At 44.6% G+C, this 22,511-nt stretch overlaps 2 protein-coding genes across 3 annotated transcripts in view; both read left to right on the plus strand.

Moving 5' to 3' along the window:
* Nucleotides 1-22,511, plus strand: part of Gnal (G protein subunit alpha L) — a 145,210-nt gene that overhangs the window by 110,902 nt on the left and 11,797 nt on the right. For both annotated transcript variants that reach the window (XM_021150731.3, XM_029471864.2), the window contains 4 exons: nt 19,536-19,590; nt 20,676-20,749; nt 21,571-21,629; nt 21,989-22,109. In XM_021150731.3, coding sequence (XP_021006390.1) covers nt 19,536-19,590; nt 20,676-20,749; nt 21,571-21,629; nt 21,989-22,109 — 309 coding nt within the window. The remainder of the gene's footprint in view (nt 1-19,535; nt 19,591-20,675; nt 20,750-21,570; nt 21,630-21,988; nt 22,110-22,511) is intronic.
* Chmp1b (charged multivesicular body protein 1B) lies at nt 13,736-15,333 on the plus strand. Its single transcript, XM_021150738.2, has one exon. The coding sequence runs from the start codon at nt 13,848-13,850 to the stop codon at nt 14,445-14,447; it is 600 nt and encodes a 199-aa protein (XP_021006397.1). The 5' UTR covers nt 13,736-13,847; the 3' UTR covers nt 14,448-15,333.

Raw genomic sequence — 22,511 nt, forward strand, 5'->3', positions numbered from 1 at the left:
ACGGGAAGTTAGCATGCAGTGTGTGCTTTGTTAACCTGTGTCAGTGTCCTTGTAGACACTTGTCGTCACTTGAGGAATTTAATTTCTTTTTGTTTGTTTGTTTGATTGGTTGGTTGGTTGGTTGGTTGGTTGGTTGGTTGGTTTTTCGAGACAGGGTTTCTCTGTGTAGCCCTGGCTGTCCTGGCACTCACTTTGTAGACCAGGCTGGCCTTGAACTCAGAAATCCGCCTGCCTCTGCCTCCCGAGTGCTGGGATTAAAGGTGTGCGCCACCACGCCCGGGGGGAATTTAATTTCTTAAATAACAAAAGTGGAAACCTTACCCTTGTATCAGTGGAATGGGAAGCTAACGGTTTAGTTTCAAGCACATTGTGCAAAAATGAATCGTTTTGGTTTTCTTTTTTTTTTTTTTAAGTGACACAGTTGGACTGTGGGCAGACCAAGAATCAGGATATGTAATATCTCTGCCACCACCGGCTGCATGAGACTTGAGACAAAGTATTTCAGTGGGGGGGGTGGGGGGGGGAAGCAGTGACACCTAAGTTCCCTGGAGCTGTGATAAGACAAATAAGTTAGACACCCAAAGCCTTCAGAATAGTGACTCCCATATAGTTGAACTCTTGGTAAGTATCATTCATGCTAGCATGTGACTGATACCCTGAGGCCCAAAGAGGTAGACTGAGGCATCCAGAATCATGGTTTCCAGTAACATGCAACCATAAGAAGAGATTTATGATTTCCTTCACTTCTGTCCTTGAATACCTCAGAGAACCCTGAATAGAATATCCCTCATGAACAAGGCTCCTTGGCCTCAGACAGAGACTCCCTTTCAGGCTTGTTAGGAGTAAAGCCCAACTTTCTTATCCTCAAACCTGGCCCAGTCACAGGAAGCAGCCACCTTGGAGACTTGAGAACCCGACTCCTCATAACTCCCCCTGTACCATGTTCTTTATCTTAACATGTGAGGATCGTGTTGGTTCAATACCTTTGTCAGGTTCTGGAACTGAGGGAATAGAGAATCTAGAGTGTTTTAAGTGCTAAGTAAACGTTAGAAAAATGTAACCTCTGACCATCTCCCATTACTGTTGCTTCATAAAAGAAAGCACATACATGCATCACATTGGCAGTGGGATGTGACCATGGTGTTGTGCTGTTTGTCCACTCATGAGGCTTTGACCTTCTCCAGGGAATGAGTCCTGTTCCTATTCATACACCCATGTCTCAGTTGGGCATCACTGTGGGAAAGTAGTCTTCATCGGTCTTGTATGTAACAGAGTTAAATATTGCTGGTGACACGGACATGTGCTGAAACATGTGTCATTAGACAGTTCCATTACTACACAAACATCGCAGAACATACATGCTTATGCAGACCTGGATAGCAGGGAGATAGATAGAGACATATATAAGTGTTCACCAGCCTACTGTTCCTAGGACTTTGGTGAATAAAACAACTCAAGATTAAGTCAAGCACAAAAGAGATGTGATGCAATCAAGAGATAAAGTAAGGACTGGAAGATGGCTCAGAGGTTAGGAAAACTCCCTGTTCTTCTAGAGAACAGGGGTACAGTTCCTCACAACCACCTTTAACTACAGAACCAGGGAATCCAATGCCCTCTGTTGGCCTCAGCAAGCACCCACACATACACGGCATACACATACAAAGAGATTCATATACATACAAACAAAACATTATTTTATTTTTTAAAAGAGACAAGGTAAACACTGAACGGTGAGGCAGCTGCTGTCAAACACAGCGCACTAGTTTACAATCCACTCTTTTTTTTCCACAAGTAGGGGGAACCTACTCTGAACTCACAGTAGAAAGTCTAGTATGGGAAATACTGCACTGATAACACAGTCACTCCCTTGCCTTATCAAGGCTAATGGGCTGCATAGGACTCATGTGCTGTTCTTTTATCTGGCCGGCAGCCAAGGGTGTGGCTCAGACCAGCATCACTACAAATGCTGGGAAATGCACCGTGCCGTGTTCCAACAGCTGTGGAGACTGGGAAACAGACTCATTCCACTCCATACAGTCTTAGAGACCACCATCATACACTCAGTCCACAGAATACTGAAGTTTCCTAGGCAACATAAGATTGTAACTGAATTAACGAAGCAAGAGCCTTCAGTTCAATGCGCCTCTGATTGGAGACAACTGACCCTTGACTCCTTCACAAGTTCATACCACACCCTAGTTCTCACACACTGCAGCTTACTCTTGTCAATCCCCAGGATCTTGACGTAGTTTCTTTTCTTTTCTTTTCCCTCTCATCTAAATTGCTAGGAAAAGATCTGACTAATGGCTTGGGTGACTCTGAGTCACAGAGCTATGCCACTCGGCAGTTCTACACTCTGAACTCCGATGCTTACTTAAAAGTCATCTTTCTATGCATAATTCTCAGAACCATCTAGAGAATAGAGAAAAGATCCTTAGTGATACTGAAATTCTGTTAGGGATTTAGGAGACTGAGTGGCCCACTGAGACCTAAGAAGCCAAGCCTAGTGGTGCCAGCTTACAATCCCAGCCTCTTGGGAGGTAGAGGCAAGAAGATAGCAAGTCCAAGGCCTTTTTCAGGGCTATAGAATGAGCCTGAAGACAGCTTAGTCAACTTGATGAAAGCCTACCTCAAAACAAAACTGTAATAAGGACTCTGGCTTTAGTTTGGTAGTTGCCTAGCATGAATGAGGGAAGCCCCATGTTTAATTTCCAGTACCGGAGAGGAAAGTGATATCATGAGAATCTACCAGTTCATGAAAGGCTTGGTCTATAGTTCCCGGCTATTCACTCTTAAATATATGCCCAAGAGAAGTACAATCATACATCTATACAAACGAGTGTTCATCGCAACCTTACCCATAATAACCAAAATCAGAATCAACCCAAATGCCCATCAACAGACAGATGTGCAATGTCTTTGCCATGAAACATGTTCAGCAAGAGGAGAGAAAGGCAATACTAATGCATGGGTAGGAAATGGGCACACCTGACAGACACCAAGCTAAGTGATGGAAGCCAAACCCAAAGGGTCACAAATAAATGATCCATGTGTATAGAATGCCCATGAATGACAAATCCGTAAAGGCGGGTGGTACTGGGGCTGAGGGGAGACTCCTCAGGGTAAGTGGACTCTCTCAGGATGATGTAGACAGGGGATGCTTTTGTATTGCTATGATAAAACCCCTGACAGAAACAACTTAGAGAAAAAAAGGATTTCTTTTGGCTCATGGTTTCAAGGTGTTCAGTCATCATGGCCAGCAGGGCATAGTGGAGCAGCACACTCAACCTCACATCAGGTGAGGAGCAGAGAGAGTAATGCCAGTTTTCTATTGATTGACTTCCTCCTTTGTCCATTCTGTTCTGCAAAGACCTCAGGCTGTGGGTTGTTAGTGCTACCTACTTTTAGGGTGGGTCATCACCCTAAAAGGGTTAATTCTCTCTAGAAATACCCAGAAGTGTGGCTCACCAATCTCCTAGGTGATTCTGAATACAGTCAAGTTGGCAGTGATGATTACCCATCAGGATGAACGTTCTTCAGTTGGCTAGTGTGCTGGCCATACAGCCTTGTGAATATACTAAAGCCACTGAATTCTATACTTCAAAGCGGTGACATCATACTATATTACTATATATATATATATATATATATATATATATATATATATATATATATATGGGGGTGTATGTATATATACATGTATGTATATATATTATATGTATATATGTATGTATATTACATAATTACATATATACATATACATCTCTAAAAGAAAGATGACAAGAGGATGGAGGAATGCAAGACAGACAAAAATGTTGGGGGGGCTGAAGAGATGGCTCAGTGGTTAAGATCTCTGACTGCTCTTCCACGTGGCAGCTCACAACTATCTGTAACTCCAAAATCTGACACCGTCACACAGACATGCCTACGAAACACCAGTGCCATGAGATTTAAAAATAATAATAATAATAATTAAAATATTTTTTAAACTATGTTTTTAAAAAGTACCAGGTATATATAGTAATCGGGGCTGGCTGTGTGCAGGGCAGTTGTCATGGAGACTTGGTGACAGCAGATTGCAGCCTCCTCCTTCAGCCCTCCATGCGTCAGTGGTTCATAATGACATAGTAGAGTCGTGCACATGTGTGTGCAAGGTCTGTGTCGTCATACTCAGCCAGTCAGCAAAGTGTGCCCCAGAAGCACCCTGGAAGCTGATACGTGAACAGAGGGAGGTACCCCTGAAGTGCACCACACTGGTAAGGGAAATACTTAGAGGCTGCTAAGATCTGCTTTATGCTGTTTGACACTCAAAGAGTCGAAATTTCCTCAGGCTGCTTCTAGAAGAGGTAGGATTTCTCCAAACCTGTCTTAGAGCTGGTGTTGAATCAGCCGCACTTTGGGGAACCTCCCCACCCCCCACCCCACCCCACCCCACCCCCACCCCCAAGCAGGTGCTTTCTCTTTGGGATAATAGGTACATTGGCTACTCTCGAGTTTATTTCTTCTTATTTTCATTTCCTCTGCCTTTCCCTTTGCAGAGCAAATTCCAGATAGAATAAAGAGATAGGGTCCAGCCTGGGCCACCTCAAATGTGCCCCGCTAGCCAGTTACTGGAACTCACTCATCTAAGTCTGCAGCCACTTTTATGTCCCTTGAGCAGGAACTACCGCTTCCAGAAATGATGCATGCATAGCTGGGGCTGGGGAGAGCGGGAATCTGCATTCCCACTGGCTTTGAAACTCACCACTCCGGTACAAATGTCTTTTTAACACCAAGGAAACTGCGAATTACCAGAGATTGTATTTTATTCCACGTTCCCTAGTTCCTGCTATGAAAATTTAAACACAGTCTACTGAATTATCCCCACCAAATGCATTTCCTCTAAGGCCTCATAATAAGTGATTAAGTAACCATGGAAACAGCTATTTTAGGAGAGAGAAAATTGAGTCTTTGGAAGATCTCTATAAAATCAGACTTCACTTAATGTAACTTTCAACACCACCCAGTGTGGGCTCCTGTGCTTTGTACCAACATAGGAGCTCATTAGAAGCACATCCATTTCAACAATTAGCTGGGGAAGACTCTTAGAATACCAAAGAAAAAGGAGAAAGGATGCTCAGGGTGAAGCAACTGGAAACTCTTGTCCTACAGTCCCAGGTCTGTCTTTTCCTCAACAGCCAGCAGTTTCCCCGGACCCATCTACCATCTCTGATTCTGACTTCCACTGTATGGCTCACTGCTAAGCCCTGGGAATATTAAACTTTTAGAATAATCTAGAAATCATTGGCACTTACGTACTTTCAACTGAAAAACTGGTCTTTTGTGGGTAATTTTAAAATAAGAGAAAATAGGATTTAGAAGATGCATATTACACTATACCATTGTAAAATTATAACTATCACAAAAGTGGATAAACATATTATTCTTAACTATTCTTTTCAATTTCATTGTTAGACACATCTACTTTCAGATTTATTTTCTAGATCTGAAAAACCAGAACTAGAACCTGCTCATGGGCAGTTGTTTTTTGTTTGTTTCTTTCTTTCATCCTTTCTCTTTTGCTGTGGGGGACGACAACATGGTGGAGAGAATACAAATGTATAGAAACCTGAGCAGCAGGCTCTCAGCTCCACCTCCCCAGTCCGTCATTTCTTCTATCATTGTTTAGAAATATCTGCCTTATAGTATACAAAAAAAATTTTTTAACTACTTAACTTTTTTAACTTTGTGTGGGTCTATGTGCAATGTGTAGAAGTGTGTTCACATTTATATGCATAAGTGTGGGCATGTTTACATGTTCCCTAGTTCCTGCTGGGAACGTGTCAGAGGACAAGCCTTGGGTGTCAGTTTGTACCTTCTACCTTGTTTGAGACAAGGCCTCCCCCACCCCCACCCCCCGTGTATGCCAGGCTAGTAAGCCCAACAGCTTCCGAGCCTTCTCCTTCTCTGAGTACAATCCCTAGGTGTGCACACTCTGGTGTCAGGCTTTCTATCTGTTCTAAAGAGCAAAACTCAGTCCTCACATTTGCACGGCAAGGCTTTTTACCTTCTGTGCCATCTCCCCAGCCCACAGAAAAGAAATATTTAAGATGGGTTACTGCACATGATTTTATGTAAAAAAATGTTTTAAAGGACCTAGAAATAATGACTCCTTTGCATGAAGAACTCCAGTGGCTTCTCATTTGTCCCTCTATATGATATGCACTCTTTGTATAAAAGGCAAGATGACAGGACAGGATGGGGCCCTTGGTTCAGGCCCCTTCCCAGCAGATCACAAGTTTCTAGTGCTCTCTGCCACTTGCTTTCCATTGCTGGAATTTCACAGTGATCATGCTAACTATGAAGACCTTCGAAGGAAGCAACAGACCACTGAGTGGACACTAACGGAATCCTCACTCTGCACTGGCCAATCATTGTGAGACCCACAACAATCCTGTTTACTTTACCATCCTTTCTATCCATCTGTGATGGTGAGCTTTCTGCCAGTTTGACGCAACCTAGAATCATTCGCAAAGGGGGAACATCCATTGTGCCTATAGGCACATCACACTGGCCTATAGGCACATCTGTGGGGCATTTTTTTTTTTGACTGATGAATAGATATGGGAGGTCCAGCTTACTGTGGATGCCGTTACCCCTGAGCAGACATGTGTCCTGCGAGCCATGAGGCACAAGCTAATAATTAGCAGTCCTCCAAGGTCTGTGCTTGAGTTACTGCCTCCAGGTTTCCTGCCTTAGGTCCCTGGCCTGGCCTCCTTCACGATGGGCTGGAAGCTATCCTATGAAATAATGCTAAGTTCCGTTCTTTCCCTCCCCAAGTTGCTCTTGGCCAGAGGTGTTAATCACAGCAATAGAAAAGAACTAGGCCACCATTCAACACACACAAAAAAAGGAAATCACAAAAAGGCAAAAATGAAGATTCAAAATGTAGCTTCCACAACGAAAGCATGTCTTGAAATCTGTAAAAGACCCTGGCAAGGAATCCCTCACAACGTCTCTCCCTAGGGTTTATAACCGCTCGCCATCCAGTTGCACAGTCGCCTCTCGTTAGCAGGAGCTGCTGTGGTGTGCAGATTCTCCATCCCCTTTGCATAATGAAGAGATGGATGACTATATCTAAGTTCCCTAAGTTCTTTTCCACACAGATGATAGACTATCACCTAGGTGTGTTAATGCCTCACTTGAAATTACTGGGGGCAGGGGTAACAATATTTTTTATTCTTTGATATTTTCATACATGTAGACAACATGTCATGGTCCCATCTATTCCCCACTACCCATCCAACTCTCCCTAAACCCCTCTCCCATCTCCCTCCCATTTTGTTGTTCTCCAGTTTAACTCATCTTTTAACGCAAATCGAGTCCGACTAGTGTTGCCCTGCTGTTTCGCCAATCACCCAAAATGTGGTCTACCACATCACGGGCAGTCTATACAGTTTAAACTGAATGGCTATTTGTAACATAGGTAGGCTTCCCCCCCACACACACACACACAATCTTAGTCCACCGTGTCCATATATGCAAAAGTAATGTCCCAATAACTCTAACCTAGTTAAAGGCACAATGTATGCTTACAGCATCATTCACAGTCCTTCAAAAGTAGAACAACCCCAGTGTTCATCAACTGGTGAATGATTAGACAACATACTCTAGGTCCTTAGAATGATATACTATTCAGGACTAAAAAGAATGAGGCCTTCTGGGTTATGGGGGGAGGGGCAGGTGTAGCTAAATGGCAGGGACTGAACTTAGCATGAATAGTGAAGGATCTAATCCCTTACTTAGTACCACAAAATGAAAAAAGAATGAGGTTAGGCTACAAGGCCTCCTTTACAATAGAAGTATTCACTGCCTCGGGGACAATGGAAAGCTGTAATGATACCCTTATGTAAGTACTTTCCCTCCTTCCAGTAACGCAATTAGAGCATTTAGGAAAGATTTTAGAATGTAAGGAAGCTAGCTGCTCTTTGAAAATTTCACACTGAAGAAAGCAGTCTGAAAGAGGGGTTCCCTAGACTGCTATGTGTACCAGTTATTAGAAAGAAATAACTTGGCTGTGTATGCCTGCATCTGTATTGGTCTGGCTCTGGCAGAGCCTCTCAGGGGACAGCTATACCTGGTTCCTGTTAGTAAACACTTCTTGGCATCAGCAATAGCATCTGGGTTTGGTGTCAGCAGATGGAATAGATCCCTAGGTGAGGCAGTCTCTGGATGGCCTTTCCTTCAATTTCTGCTCCACTCTTTGTCCCTGCATTTCCTTTTGACAGGAAGAATTCTGGACTAATATTTTTGAGGTGGGTAGGTGGCCCCATCCCTCAACAGGGTGCCATGCCTATCCACTGGATATGGTCTCTACAAGTTCTATCTCCCCTTTGTTGGGTATTTTGGCTAAAGTCCTCCCTCTTGGGTCCTGGGAACCTCGTGCAGACGTACACAGCCAAACATTGGACTGAGCACGGGGACCCCAATAGGGAAGTTAGGGCAAGGACTGTAGGAGCTGAAGGGGTTTGCATCCCCATAGGAAGAACAACAATATCAACCAGCCAGACCTCCCAAAGCTCCCAGGAACTAAACCACCAACCAAAGAGTACACATGGAGGGACCCATGGCTCCAGGTGGATATGTAGCAGAGGATGGCCTTGTTGGGCATCACTGGGAGGGGAGCCCCATGGTCCTGTGAAGACTCAGCAACCCAGGCTAGGGGAATGCTAGGCCACTGAGGCAGGAGTGGGTGGGCAAGTGGGGAGCACCCTTATAGAGGCAGGGGGAGGGAAGAGGGGACGGGGGCTTGTGTAGGGGAAACTGGGAAGGGGAATAACATTTGAAATATAAATAAATAAAATAACCAATAAAAATTGGGGAAAAAGAAAGAAAGAACTTTATTATAGAAAACCCCATTGATCACATAATAACTGGACTCCCTCGTATCTGTGGTTAACATTTGAGAAATTAGTATTATTCCATTATGATAGTAAAATGATATCAGGGAATCTAAACATAGTTTTCATTTGTTTATGGACCCCGCTGTTCCTATGGGTGCCCTGGTATCACTTCCTAATTGATATTAATAAAAGCTTAGTACTTGGCATAATTTCTGGGAATAATAATGTAAGAGCCCTAATCTGGCTGCCTCTCATAAGCAGTACCTGCTAAGGAAGAAACTGCTTTGTTGTGACTTTCTAGTAAGAAGGGTGAGCAGGGGCTAAATATATCTTCTAAGATAGAAAAGACCTGAGAGATCATTTTGCCAAAAAAGGTAACTTTGTATTGTTCTCAGCTGAACATATTTAATCATGTTTCAGATCTCTTAAGCAACTAGTATGAAGTTAACATTGACGACAAGGTGTTAACATTCCCCACTCTGGTGTGACCTGAACAGATGTGGTTTTCCCTCTGTATGCTCAGGCTGCTGGTTCTGGGTCCCACAAACATCAAACTCTGTGGCTACTGAAGTTCCTTATGTAGTCATAAAATGACAGAAGTGTTCGCACAGAACATGTATACATCCTCCTGTGTACTCAATCATCCCCAGATGACTTGTGCTGTCCGTGTGGCATAAGTGCTTTGTGAGGGGTTACACTGGGCTGCTGTGGAACAAAGACAAGAGAAGCCTGTGCATGTTCGTCACAGACTTTATTCTTTTCTATTTTTTTATTTTCAAATTAAATACTGTCACTCCACTGTTGGCTTAAGCACCCATGGAGAATTTGAAGATAAAGAGAAAATGCCCATTTCCCTCCAGAAGTATGCACTGACTTCTCAGACTCCTGGGAAGTCTTCCAGCAGATGGGAGCTTCTGGGAAGTGAAGCTGTAATGGATACAGTCCTGGGCTGCTAACACAAAGAACAGAACAGAAATCTTCCACGCCGATGAAAAACTGTTGATGCCATTTCCTCATTTCAGTTCTCGTAAATGAACTGAAAATTTTTTCAGTTTGGGTTAATGTAACAGAAATTCAATTACTTTTCAATTCTTTCTTTCCTTCCTTCTTTTTTAATGCCCTAATCACTTTTGCAAACCTACTTTCTCCATGTACTGTGACTTCCTGGTGAATGGTGCTTTGGCACATTGGTGTAGGTGCGGGGGAGGGAGGGAGCCTTGTTTTGTTTTGTTTTGTTTTTTCCTGAACTTTGCTAATGCTAAGCGACACTATGCTGAACTCTACCCCCATTACTAGCTGGGTCCTAAGATTCATTTCTTCAGCTCTTCCTGGTGGTTCCCAGAAAGAAATGGCCACACTTCTGCCTCCATCACCAAGTTCATTGGAAATGCTTGGCCAGCACCCCTGCGCCCTTCCATGAAAACAAACTCTAGGGAAAATCAGACATTGTACTTAAGAAGATATCACGAACTGCTCAGGTTTGCCAACTATCATTGTCCCCTATGGTGCTCGTCTAGCCTGGAGCTCAATAAATATTTGTGCCATCCAGACACGGACCAACATGTCAATTAGTGACAAGCAATTGAATTTCCGTTACACTAACCCAAACTGCAACATGGAATCAGTAAATATTTGTGGAAGACAGGCATAGACTAAAAGTTTCCAGCACAGCTCTGCCAATCTTCATAAGAAGGCATGCATTATATTTTATATTTATATTTTAAATGCCCCCTCCATGTGCCCAGATGGATATACAGGAAAGGACACATGTTAGTCTACACAGACCATGAAGACCACCCCTTCTAGCAGAATGTAAAGAATGGATTGCTGGATGCAGATGCAGACGTAGATAAGAGCATCCTCAGAGATAACTCCTGAGATTCTGACTCTGACACCTAGTGGGCAGTGGTGTATATAAATAAGGATGAGGACAGAGGTGAGCCTCTCTGAAAGAGTTGCCAAGTGGTCTTATCTCTAGCTACTGCCAAGGAGCCAGCTGTGTGACAGTCTCCACAACAGAATAAAAACTTGCTGCACAAGTGTATGCCTAGGAGTTTTTTGCTGTAGTTCATGTTGGTTTAGGAGTGATCCATAGAAGAGAAGAAGCAGGACCTAGGGTACTCAGGGAGAGGAGAGCACCTGCCAAGGACAGAGTCGGCCTTCTCTTCCTGTGCCAAGCTGCTAACTCTGGGTATGTGTTTCCTGGACTCCACCCACACTGGGAAGTGGGCCAACTGTGGTTCACTGAGTGCAGCACCTTTTAGTGCCTGTTCCACACCCTACATCATCCTTGCAGTTGGTTCCACTCCTTAGTCTTCTGGGGGATGGGGCACTGCTCAGACAATTTATATATCTAGGATAAGCAATGACCATTTGTTTTGTTACTCCTGTGTTTGGGATTTTGAGACTGAGTCTCACTGAGCAGCTCAGGCTAGCCTGAAACTTTGTATCTTCTAGCCTTGGCCTTCCAGGTGTTGGCATTATAAGTGGGCACCACCCCCACCTGGTTGTTTTGTTTTGTTTTGTGGTGCTGGGGATCAAAGCTAGGACTTTATGGATGGTAGGCAAGCATTGTTATAACTGATCTACAGCCTCAGCCCCAAGATGTTCTTGCTAAGTTATTTACATTGGATTGATCTGTTACTGCTTCTGGGGTATCCAGGGAATCTGATGTCAACCCTTAACCAGAGCTATGGTCTCTGCAGAGTTACCCAGCTCCCTATGCCTAGATTTCCTTGCCTGAAAACTGGAGCTATTAATAGAGTCTCCCTACTCCCGTGTAAGGATAACATGAGTTTATTTATGGAAAGTGCTGAGCAATGCCTAGCAATTACGCATTTAATAAGTAGTGGTAGTCATTAGCTCCACCTGTCAGAGTTTGCCATGATTGTATGCCAAACCATCTCACCTAATTAGAATTTATTATGAAGAAAGCTATTGGCTAGGACGTAGCTCAGTGTAGAGTGTTTGTCTAGTAGTCACGAAGCCCTAGGCTCCATCACCGTAACCATGGAAAAAGATAAAGAAAAAGAAAGAGTACAAGAGGAGGAGCCAAAGATCCTGAACAAGGAACTTGTAAATTTCAAGAAAGGCCAGGGACCTAATGGGGGAGGAGCTAGCAGGCTGGGGGTGAGCGGAGAAGCTCAGTACACCCTCTATTCTCACTTTGATACATTTATATATGACATTTATAGGAAAGCTTCCCTTGGAGGAAGAGCTTTGCTGGAGATGGGAGCTGAGTGCTAAGTTTATGGTGTAGGATGATGCCCCAACTCCTCAGCCACACTCCCGGTCCATAACACTTTCTTAGACACACTGCCTGCACCCACTTGCATCATGGGACAGCAGAGTAACTCTCCCTAGGATCCGGTAGTTAATGTCATAACAGATGTGAACCAGGCTTCTGTCCTGTGCTACGGCAACCTTACAGAATTCAGCTGCACCACAGGAGGGGCACTTGGAAGGCTCAAGGGGGGGGGGGGGGAGGGGGACACCTCAGTAGGTGCAAACATGAGGAAGGAGTCCCTTGCCTGTCCCCGCCCCAGCTCTACTTTGATCAGGTGACAGGAGTCTGTGGTGGCGCACGCCTTTAATCCCAGCACTAGGGAGGCAGAGGCAGGCGGATTTCTGAGTTCGAGGCCAGCCTGATCTACAAAGTGAGTGCCAGGACAGCCAGGGCTACACAGAGAAACCCTGTCTCGAAAAAACAAAAAAAAACAAAAAACAAAAAAACAAAAAACAATTTCCATTATGCAGTCTGGTTTGATGGGCACAGGAACAAAATCTGCCCTATAGAGGATAGCCTGCTGTACCCTGTCTCAGACAACAATGATACAAATAAGCTTTGTTCTAAGGAAATGCCTGTAGCACGGGGCACTTTAACTGATTGACAAGCTAACCCGTGAGTGATGCAGGGCCCTGGACTAAAATAACCTCTAAACAGAATTCGCTCACTTACTCAGTCTCTTCTACTAACTCATGAGGGCAGTGGGCCTTCTGCTCTCTTGTTAGTGCCGCGTGGGAAGAATGTTTGTAAAGGAAAGCTACAGCGCATATTGCTGCCATGGAAAGCCTACATTTCTTTTTAAAGCACCTAACAGGCAGTGACAGGCTTGATGGGTGCCAGCGTGTGGGTCTCTGCACCTCGCCATTCGCTCCTGCATCATCTAAAATGGCAGCTAACCTGTCAGAATTCAGCGTGAGCGTGGATATTTATAAAACACTAGAAAGATAAATCCGTACCAGCAAAAGATGGGTCTTTCTTTTTGTCGCTCAGAAACAGGAGGGTTTGGGATGGCAACTGCCAGCCAGCTCTCCTGTAAACTGAGCAACCAGCCTGGGCAAGGAGTTAGATCAGGAAGGAGGCATCTGAACTCCTGCACAGATTGCAAGCAAAGACCGAGACGCAGATCCTGGACAGCTTTTGTCTTTGGGAATGGACTTGGGTTACCTAAGAAAGCGGAGGTTAGCCTTATGCATAAAGAAAGCTAGGATGGGGAAAGGGGTACTAACTACTTTGCAGCATTTGGCGCAGCTCCCAAACACCCCTAACTAGCCAAGTCTGGAGCCTGGATATTTTTTACATGCAAGTCTGGACACATTCCGTCTTCTTCCGTAGCTACACTCGCAAACAAAAAGTGCCTGTGGGCACTGGTTTTGTGGATTCGCTCCTAGCTTAGCAGCTTTAGAAACTAAGCGGGAGAGCTCAAAAGCCAGTGGCAGGTTAGTTGAGACGCCCGCGCCTAGGTGGGCGGGGCCCGGCGCTGTCCGTCACGCGGGCACCGCCCTCCGGCACCGCCCTCCCATCCATTCGCCCCGGCGCAGAATTTGACGTCACCGTTTGCGCCGCACGCCGTAGATACAGGAAGTGAGACCAAAACAAAGGAGCGCCGGCCGGGTGCGGACCTCCTTGCGCCGGTGTCCCTGCTGCCTCGCCCGCGCCCACCCCACCGAAGCCGCACGACGATGTCCAACATGGAGAAGCATCTGTTCAACCTGAAATTCGCGGCCAAAGAACTGAACCGGAGTTCCAAAAAATGCGACAAGGAAGAAAAGGCCGAAAAGGCCAAAATTAAAAAGGCCATTCAGAAGGGCAACATGGAAGTTGCGAGGATACACGCCGAAAATGCCATCCGCCAGAAGAATCAAGGGGTGAACTTCTTGAGAATGAGTGCACGAGTGGATGCGGTGGCGGCCCGAGTCCAGACTGCAGTGACGATGGGCAAAGTGACCAAGTCCATGGCGGGTGTGGTTAAGTCGATGGACGCGACGTTGAAAAGTATGAATCTGGAGAAGATCTCCGCTTTGATGGACAAATTCGAACACCAGTTCGAGACTCTGGACGTCCAGACGCAGCAAATGGAAGACACAATGAGCAGCACGACGACGCTGACCACTCCCCAGAACCAGGTGGATATGCTGCTCCAGGAAATGGCAGATGAGGCGGGCCTCGATCTCAACATGGAGCTGCCTCAGGGCCAGACCGGTTCCGTGGGAACGAGCGTGGCTTCGGCTGAGCAAGATGAACTGTCCCAGAGACTGGCCCGCCTTCGGGATCAAGTCTGACGGCCGAACCAGTCCGAGATTTCCCTTTGACATGCTCTCTGTGTTTTAGAGAGATGTCCCAGAATTGTGCCAGAATGCCGAACGGTCTTCCAAGAACCTCCAGGCCTCACCAGATAACGCTGAGAAATTCCAGTTTTTCTCCACTTCTAACTGGATTTTAAAGCTCTTTCTAGCTTATGATGATGTGTATTTTTATAGCTGCCTTGTAACAGAACTGGTTCATTTGCTCTACATAAATCTAGGGAAAAAATCGGCCGAACTCTAGCCCTCATGTATTCCGTTTTTACTTAGAATTATCAGATTGAAGTTATTTTTAGTGTGGTTGATGGTACAGAGACTGACAAGCGGTGCATAAAAATGAAAGGAGAAGGAATGGGTACTAACAAGTATGTAAACACTTTGTTCAACTTCGGTGGGAAATACTCTTTCTGTATATCATTTGGTTTTCTTTGTTTTTGCCTTCAAAGAACGACTGCAATTGATTTAATTTATTCTCATAACTTATACTAAAGTTATCTTAGAAGATTATTGCAAAATACTCTTTACATTCTGTTAGTTCGTGTAATAATGAAGTTTGTGTAACTGGGAAAATATGCCAAGTAACTTCATTTATTATCGGGAAAAATTAAATATTTTGTTTATATTCTATTTACCAAGAGTTCTTAAGCTTAAGATAATTTCTAATTAAGAAAATCTCTAGTTGTTTTCTAATGAAAGTCAACCCTTAATAGAGTTCTGATCAAAATAATGTTCGTCAACACAACAGTCCTATTACGTGCCAAACATTGCCAAAGAACTGCTGATTTGGTTCGGGGACAGTATAATTACAGGTTTTGTTTTTATTTAATAACAAATGATATAAATAAAATTAGAACAGCATTTTTAAGTTCTATTTGTATGTATTATTTTGTCCTAAAGCAACAACGCTTTTAAAATCTCAAAAAGCATAACTTAATGCTATAGATATACAGAACTTAACTGTACATTTAGCCAGCTAGAAGTCTAGAACAAAGCAGTGAACTGGGATTAAGGAAAGAGAGGCTGAAAGTAGCTGCCTTCCTTTATAGCCTCTGATGTAAAACAAAGCAACTCCCACTTTCTTCTGTCCTCAAAACACAGAGAACAGCTTGTGTTTGCTTGGCACATATATTAATCTAAGTTAAATACTTACAAAGTTTGTTTTATTTAATTTCCTCTTTTCCTGATTTTTGTTTTGTTTTTCCATTAAGAGAATTCCAATGTTTCAAACAAGATAGAGCCTCTGGAAAACTCTGAAAAATTCATTATTATGTGAATTGTATGGTTTCCCAGGTGAACGAGTGTTTAATGAACAAAGTGTAATCGTACAGAGATGAGTACTGACTCTCGGAGTTAAGGAGTGTGTGGGGGTGAGCACATTTGCACACATATATACACATAGCTTTTTCTTAAGTCTGCTCTGTGGGACACTTCTAACTGCCCAGTGTCCTCTCTCAAAGGTCCTTTAGCAGATATGTGACTTCTCATATACACAGTTACGCTAACTCGGGTGTATGATGAATGCAGCATATGTCTTAATCCTCTATCCTGGAAAACCTTGGTTAAGTACAGCTTTAAAAAAATAACTCAGTATTGACTTCTCAGTAGATTTTGTACTGCAAGCATTTCCACCAGATTATATTTTATGAGATTAAAGAATGCTATATATGCTTAAACCTTCTTAAAATGTGTTCATTTCATACTATATGGATATACATTTATATGAGTCATAAACATTCTTTTCAAAAGCACTACAGGCCCGTGGATTGTTAGGAACAGACGCAATTTTGAATTTTAAATCGTGAAAGCTGGGTAAACATATTTTTAAATGGCTATTATTGCATGTAAGTGTGGGTTTCAGCATAGAAACAGAGAATGAAAGCTGCATCCATGAGACCCTGGTCTAGATTCCCAGCACCACAAAAGGCATGGGGAGGGTGACTCTTAAGATATTTGAGAAAGAAGAACTCAGAAGTAGACTTGGTTCAAAAGTTGTCCTCAGTCCTGGACTCTTATCTGGGTAGCATGGCATTTTCTTCTGTATCCCTGGGAGCCTTGGTGTTGTTAATCTGAATGTTTCTCCTTGGACACAATTTTTTTTTTAAACTGAGTTTTAGGATTAGTGAGAGGAAAAAAAACAGACTGATGGGCAAACTCAACTTTCTTATACTAATTTTAGTGCAGGGCCCAGTTGTGTGTTATCAGAGAATATTCTAACCAAAACTGTTCTTCCTAATGGCCTTTGATTTGGCCGCACAGAGGCGAGGGAACACATGTGAGTTAATAAGGTCTAGTGACCTTCTTTTTTTTTTTTTTTTTTTTTTTTTGGTTTTTCGAGACAGGGTTTCTCTGTGTAGCCCTGGCTGTCCTGGAGCTCACTTTGTAGACCAGGCTGGCCTCGAACTCAGAAATCCGCCTGCCTCTGCCTCCCAAGTGCTGGGATTAAAGGCGTGCGCCACCACGCCCGGCTCTAGTGACCTTCTTAACCCAGACTATATGTAATCATTAGTGAAGGATTTCCCTGCAATACATAACAACATTCTCCCAGGGTGTTTGTTGTTAAAACAAAGCTTAAAACTCCCAGCAAGACCTACAAAGCAAGGGACATTAAGCAAACTGGTGAATGGACTTATTGCTCTTCTTTCCTCTCCTTCCTTCCTTCCACTGCATAGTCTAGTAAGCTGTCTGGCCAGTTCCCCCGAGTTCATTTTCTGCAGTTACATTGTCAGGCTCACAGGGAGCAGAACCAGACAGAATCTAGTCATACAGTAGGCTGCTGGCAATGTCTCAGAGACTCATGCCTTGCACGGTGGTGTGGAGTACTCAAGTGTTCCCTGATGACCACAGGCAAACAGGTAAGGCCAGTACAGCGAGCGAACGAGCTCAGGCCAGAGTCCTGGTACTCTCTGACTACATGGATATTTTTATTCAGCAGTACTTTTATGTCTCACAGGTAAGTGTGATTCAGAGGAAAATTTTTACTTCCCTTGACAGTTACAGCTCTCTCTCTTTTCTTTCCACAAAGAAGTTATTTAAAATGTGGATCGATGACAAGGAGCTTTTCCTTGGGTCCAGCAGTCTCATTTGACTATCCTGGTCCCAGCATATACCCACTTCTTGAGCATCTTCATAGCCACAGACTTTTGAGTTACTCTAGTTTAAAACACTGCTGCAAGCATACACACCTTCTGCTATACCAGGAAATACTGAAAAATAGCAAAGCCAAGGGTTGGGTGGGGAGGGGAGGCGTTGCTTGTTTTATAGACTGGAGTTTTGACCCAGCCTTCCTGAGCAGGACATGAGCTATATACCCCTAAGCTATATCCCCAGTCTTTTTTCCCCTCGATATTTATTTTGAGACAGAATCTCGCTAATTTTCCAAGCTGGTCTTTAACCCACTTTGTAAAATCAGGCAAACCTTGAACTTGGAATTTCTTTACCACCGCCCCCCTAGTAACAGATTAAAAACCTACAGCACCAGGCTCATTCTCCCTTAGTATACAACAACACAGTTTATTGGTTTGTTTGGGGTTTGTTTGTTTGTTTGTTTGTTTTTTTATGGTTGAAGTTTTTTCTGGTTTTGCAGCTCTCTATAGCATTCTGAACTACAAAGGGACAATCTTACATGTCCCACCCAGGGCTTTCTGCTGCTTCTGTCACATCTCAATAAAGGAGAATGTTACAATTCTGGAGAAAAAACTTTCTAAAAATCTCTGGCCCATTAGTTGCAAGCCCCAACTTGATGAAGTACTTCTGCAGGTTGCTTAGAACTAGGCCAAGGGTCAGAACTGGACAGAATTTTGGAAACTGCCTTGGAAGGAGAGTGGGGAAAATGGAGGCGTCTTTACCTCCTTTGCCTCTCTCCTTGGCATCTCAGTCTCACAAGCTGAACAGGCTTCAGGAAGGTTCCTACCACTTCCCTCCCACCACTTCCTCTGGAAGGCACTGTTGAATTGCATCCCTCGAGAACCTCATATGTACTCTCTGTCAGCCATCTCTCACCCTTTCTACTTGCACTAATTATCATCCAAGTATATTATATTCACCCACCTGCCTCCACCCTGTGTGCACCCTGTTTTAAATTGGTTGCTTCCTCAGCTGACTCTGACTCTAGCCTTCAGCTTCATATTTCATCTTTAGCTCCTTCCAGCCCTTCTTGTCAGGGCCCTGCTCATTGCCCCTCTCAGTTGAAGGAGAAGTGAATGTGTCCCTTCCACAGATGTTTCCTGAAGACTGGACACTACACTAAGTGTTGGGGACTCCAGAGTCCCCAAAACAAAGACCTGCACTCTGGGTCCCTCCCAGGGCCTGGAAAGCCAGGCCTGGTGGAGACAAAGGGTGTTGTCTGAAACAGGCTCTGACCTCTGAGAGGAGGAGGAGGTAGCTTCCTACCTAGGAGCCAGAAAGATGCTTGAAAAATGGCAGCCATGCTGATTCACCTGCCACGCCCTACCCAGGTCTGGTCTTCCTGCCCTTGAACTGACTTACACTGAGAGTTGCCACTAAATGTGTACTGATGAACTCTGCAGATACTCCTTCACACTTGCAACACACTCATCCTACCACACCCTCACACCATTACTCACATGGACATCCCCTCATTCATACACTCATATTCTCACACACACAGGCAAGCATAAATAAATGTACAGTCAAACTCACAAACACTCAAGACTTTTACTCACATACTTTTTTGGGTTCTTACAGGGAACCTTGTTGCTTTCTGTTTCGTAGTAACATTACAGCTCCTTTTTCTAACATTTGGCCTTGGAAATGTCTAGCCATTTCCCCCTCTAAGTTTGAAAGCAGCCACCAGCTAACAAACCTTCCAGGACTGGGGAAGAGGGAGGGGAAAGGAAAACAGGTGAAAGGGCAGACCAGCAAAGTCACACGGAATGCAGGTGTTGGCCTCTCCTTGGGACAGATATGTATCAGCACCTAGGCCTGTCCTCACTTTGCAAATGTCCCATTAATGTAGCCCTGGCCCTGGGATCACGTGACCAGAGAACAAGTCTGACCTTGTGTTGGCTTCCCTTGCAGCTTCTGACCTTGTATTGGCTTCCCTTGCAGCTTCCTGGAAAGGATTGACAGCGTCAGTCTGGTTGACTACACACCCACAGACCAGGTACAGTGAAAGAAGAGCTTCTGAGATAGGCTGCCACGAGCATTCAATGACAACTTAGAAGATGGGGGTGGGGCATACTCATGATCACTGCTGCTTGCACCTAGCCATGCTGCCCCTCCTGTTGGTCCTACCACCAAGTTCTGAGCCCTCACTCCCCATCTTGTGCAGTGAAGCCCACTCTGGTCCTTGCTGGCATGGAAGGAAGATCCCATACGAGCTAGGAGTATGTGATTTCCAGGCTTCCAAGGACCATCACTGAGAAAGCCAGGCCTTCAGTTCCCTGTTTTGTACACTGGGTGCATTCTGCTTTTGACCCTAGGCTTGAGCTCCAAGTACCATAGCACATATCCAGGTATGCCACAAGTGTGTCCCTTGGGTTGAGCTAGGCAGGAGAAAGGAAGGGAAAGGAAAGAAAGCGCAAGGAGAAAAATGAGCTAGTGGACCACAACCAAGATAGGAAGGTGTTCACTCAAACTAGCCTTCCGAATTCACATCAGACATTAGCAATCCAGGAGGCCTAAGCCTTAAAATACCTAGAGGCCCTCTCTCCTCCATGTACGCTGGAGATGAAAGTTTCTCTTTCCTCTTTGGGGTCTTTGTCCCTGTGGTGGCCTCAAAGATCTCAAAGCAGTCCTTCAGTGTGAGGATCCTGAGGTTTCTGAGGAAGTCAGTGATTTCAGGTAGAGACAGTTTTCTCTACTCCTGTAAATAACCCTTCAGCCATGTTCACCGTGAAACTACAAGGGACAATTTGGAAGGGGAAAATGGCATTGGTAGGAGGGAAAGAGTCACAGAGGAATGTGCACAGAATAAGTTCTATACATGTATGCACATAGCATACTGTATAGTTAATGCATGCTAATAAAAACATATCCTACAGTGTAACCTAGTCTCTCTAGCATTAAGAGATCCTCAAAAGTGACCTATGTAGGGGTGATGATACAGTTGTAAAACAGCACAGTCATCGCTCATCTTCCAGAGTCTATGTTTAATTACTCTTTTTCTTTTTCACGATAAACATTGTCATTTCTCAGTCTCCACGCGTATGCCCCCAAGCCTACCTTACTTCTCTCCTCTTGCCCCAGGACCTGCTCAGATGCAGAGTGCTGACATCAGGAATCTTTGAGACGCGATTCCAAGTGGACAAAGTGAACTTTCAGTGAGTACAGTGCTAAGAGAGTGGTACGTAAGAGAGTGGTACTTGGCAGCGATCGGGGGTGGGCAGCCCAGCCTGGTGTCAGCCTCTGGGCAGAATGGGAGCCGCAACGCCTTGGGATTGAGATCCAGGGGCAGGCTGTGTGAAGCTGGACTCCAGCAAGGGCACTGGGAAACTCACACCCTGGGAGACATGGGTCCAGGAAAGGGGGCGTGGACTGGAGGGCGTGAGGAGAAAGGCCGGGGACCACCTGGTGAGCTTCAAGAACAGAGAGAAACCCATGAATAAACTGTGCACCGGCACTTGAGCCAAACAAATGGAGAGCCTCAGGGAAAGAGAGAGAGCAGTGTCACCTGCCTGAGGCAAGGCGATAAAGACTTCCTGCCTCAACTTGACAGAAACGCCAGTTGCTGAGAGGGCTGGGTCAGGAGGAAGCCCCTCCCACTTCCCCCAGGGCCAATAATCTTCTGAAGCTGAGACAAGTGATCAGAAGGATCTGCCCCAACACAGACCTAGCATGCATTAGGTACAAGATGTGGTATAAACTAGAAAGCACCGCATCTATTAGGCACCTATTATCTTTAGACACCATCTCAGCTGTTTTTCTGCCATACTTTTGATTCCTACAACCACAACGCAAGAGTTAAAGAGGACAAGCAGAAGCTGGGAGAGGCAGCGTGAGTTGTAGCTCACGACCGAGGGCTGAGACACAGGAAGTGTGCATCCTGAGCAGCTGACAATAAAGGAGAAACATGAAATCGTGTGCCCTTGGCCTCAGTTTCCCTGGATAACAACTAGTGTGTCTCTCTGTTTCTCTTCCATAGCATGTTTGATGTTGGAGGCCAGAGAGATGAGAGAAGAAAATGGATCCAGTGTTTTAATGGTGATTTGCATGCTCTGTGGCCACTCGCTGGCCCCCACCCCTGTGTCTAGCCATGTTTTAATCAGACAAGCTCTAATCCAACTATGTGTAAATAAGAGTTATAAATAACCATGTTCTCCTTAAGCATGAATCTCATAGCGAATGTAAGCATCCCACATTTCCTGTTATCTTTTTGGGTAGACACCCCACCCCACCCCCCAGTCAAATGCAGCAATGCCCAGCTAGGCATACAGCCTGTATCTGAGACATTCTAAATGCAATCCCCAAATGACAGTGTCTGGGACCTGAGCAGTCATAACCTCAGAACAACTGACACTGTCTGTCTAAATGATTCCCTTTCCCTCTTTCCCCCACTGCAGATGTCACTGCAATCATTTACGTGGCGGCCTGTAGTAGCTACAACATGGTGATCCGGGAAGATAACAACACCAACAGACTGCGGGAATCACTGGACCTGTTTGAAAGCATCTGGAATAACAGGTAATGAATAAATTCAGACTCAACACTAGATCATACACCTTGAGTTAAAAATATCTCCTGGAGACTACCGATGTTGCTGTTGCTAATGTTGTTGTTAAAAGTACCCACTTTAGCCAAGTACATCAGCGCACACCTGAAACCTTAGGAAGGCTAAATCAAAGGAAGCTGAGTTCAAGGCCAGCCTGGGCTACATAACTAGACATTGTAAATAAAAATGTGAAGCAGAGGAGACAGTTCACTGAGTAAATTGTATGCTTATGCAAGCATGAGGACTCAAATTTGGATCCCCAGCACCCCAAAACAAAACAAAACAAAAAACAAAACCAAAACAACAACAACAACAACAAAAAACCCACTGAACATGCCCATGAGCACCCATAACCCAAAATCAGGGAGGCAGAG

This window comes from Mus caroli, unplaced genomic scaffold (genome assembly GCF_978045245.1).
Source record: "Mus caroli unplaced genomic scaffold, Mus_caroli_1 scaffold_19, whole genome shotgun sequence".
Lineage (NCBI taxonomy): Eukaryota > Metazoa > Chordata > Mammalia > Rodentia > Muridae > Mus > Mus caroli.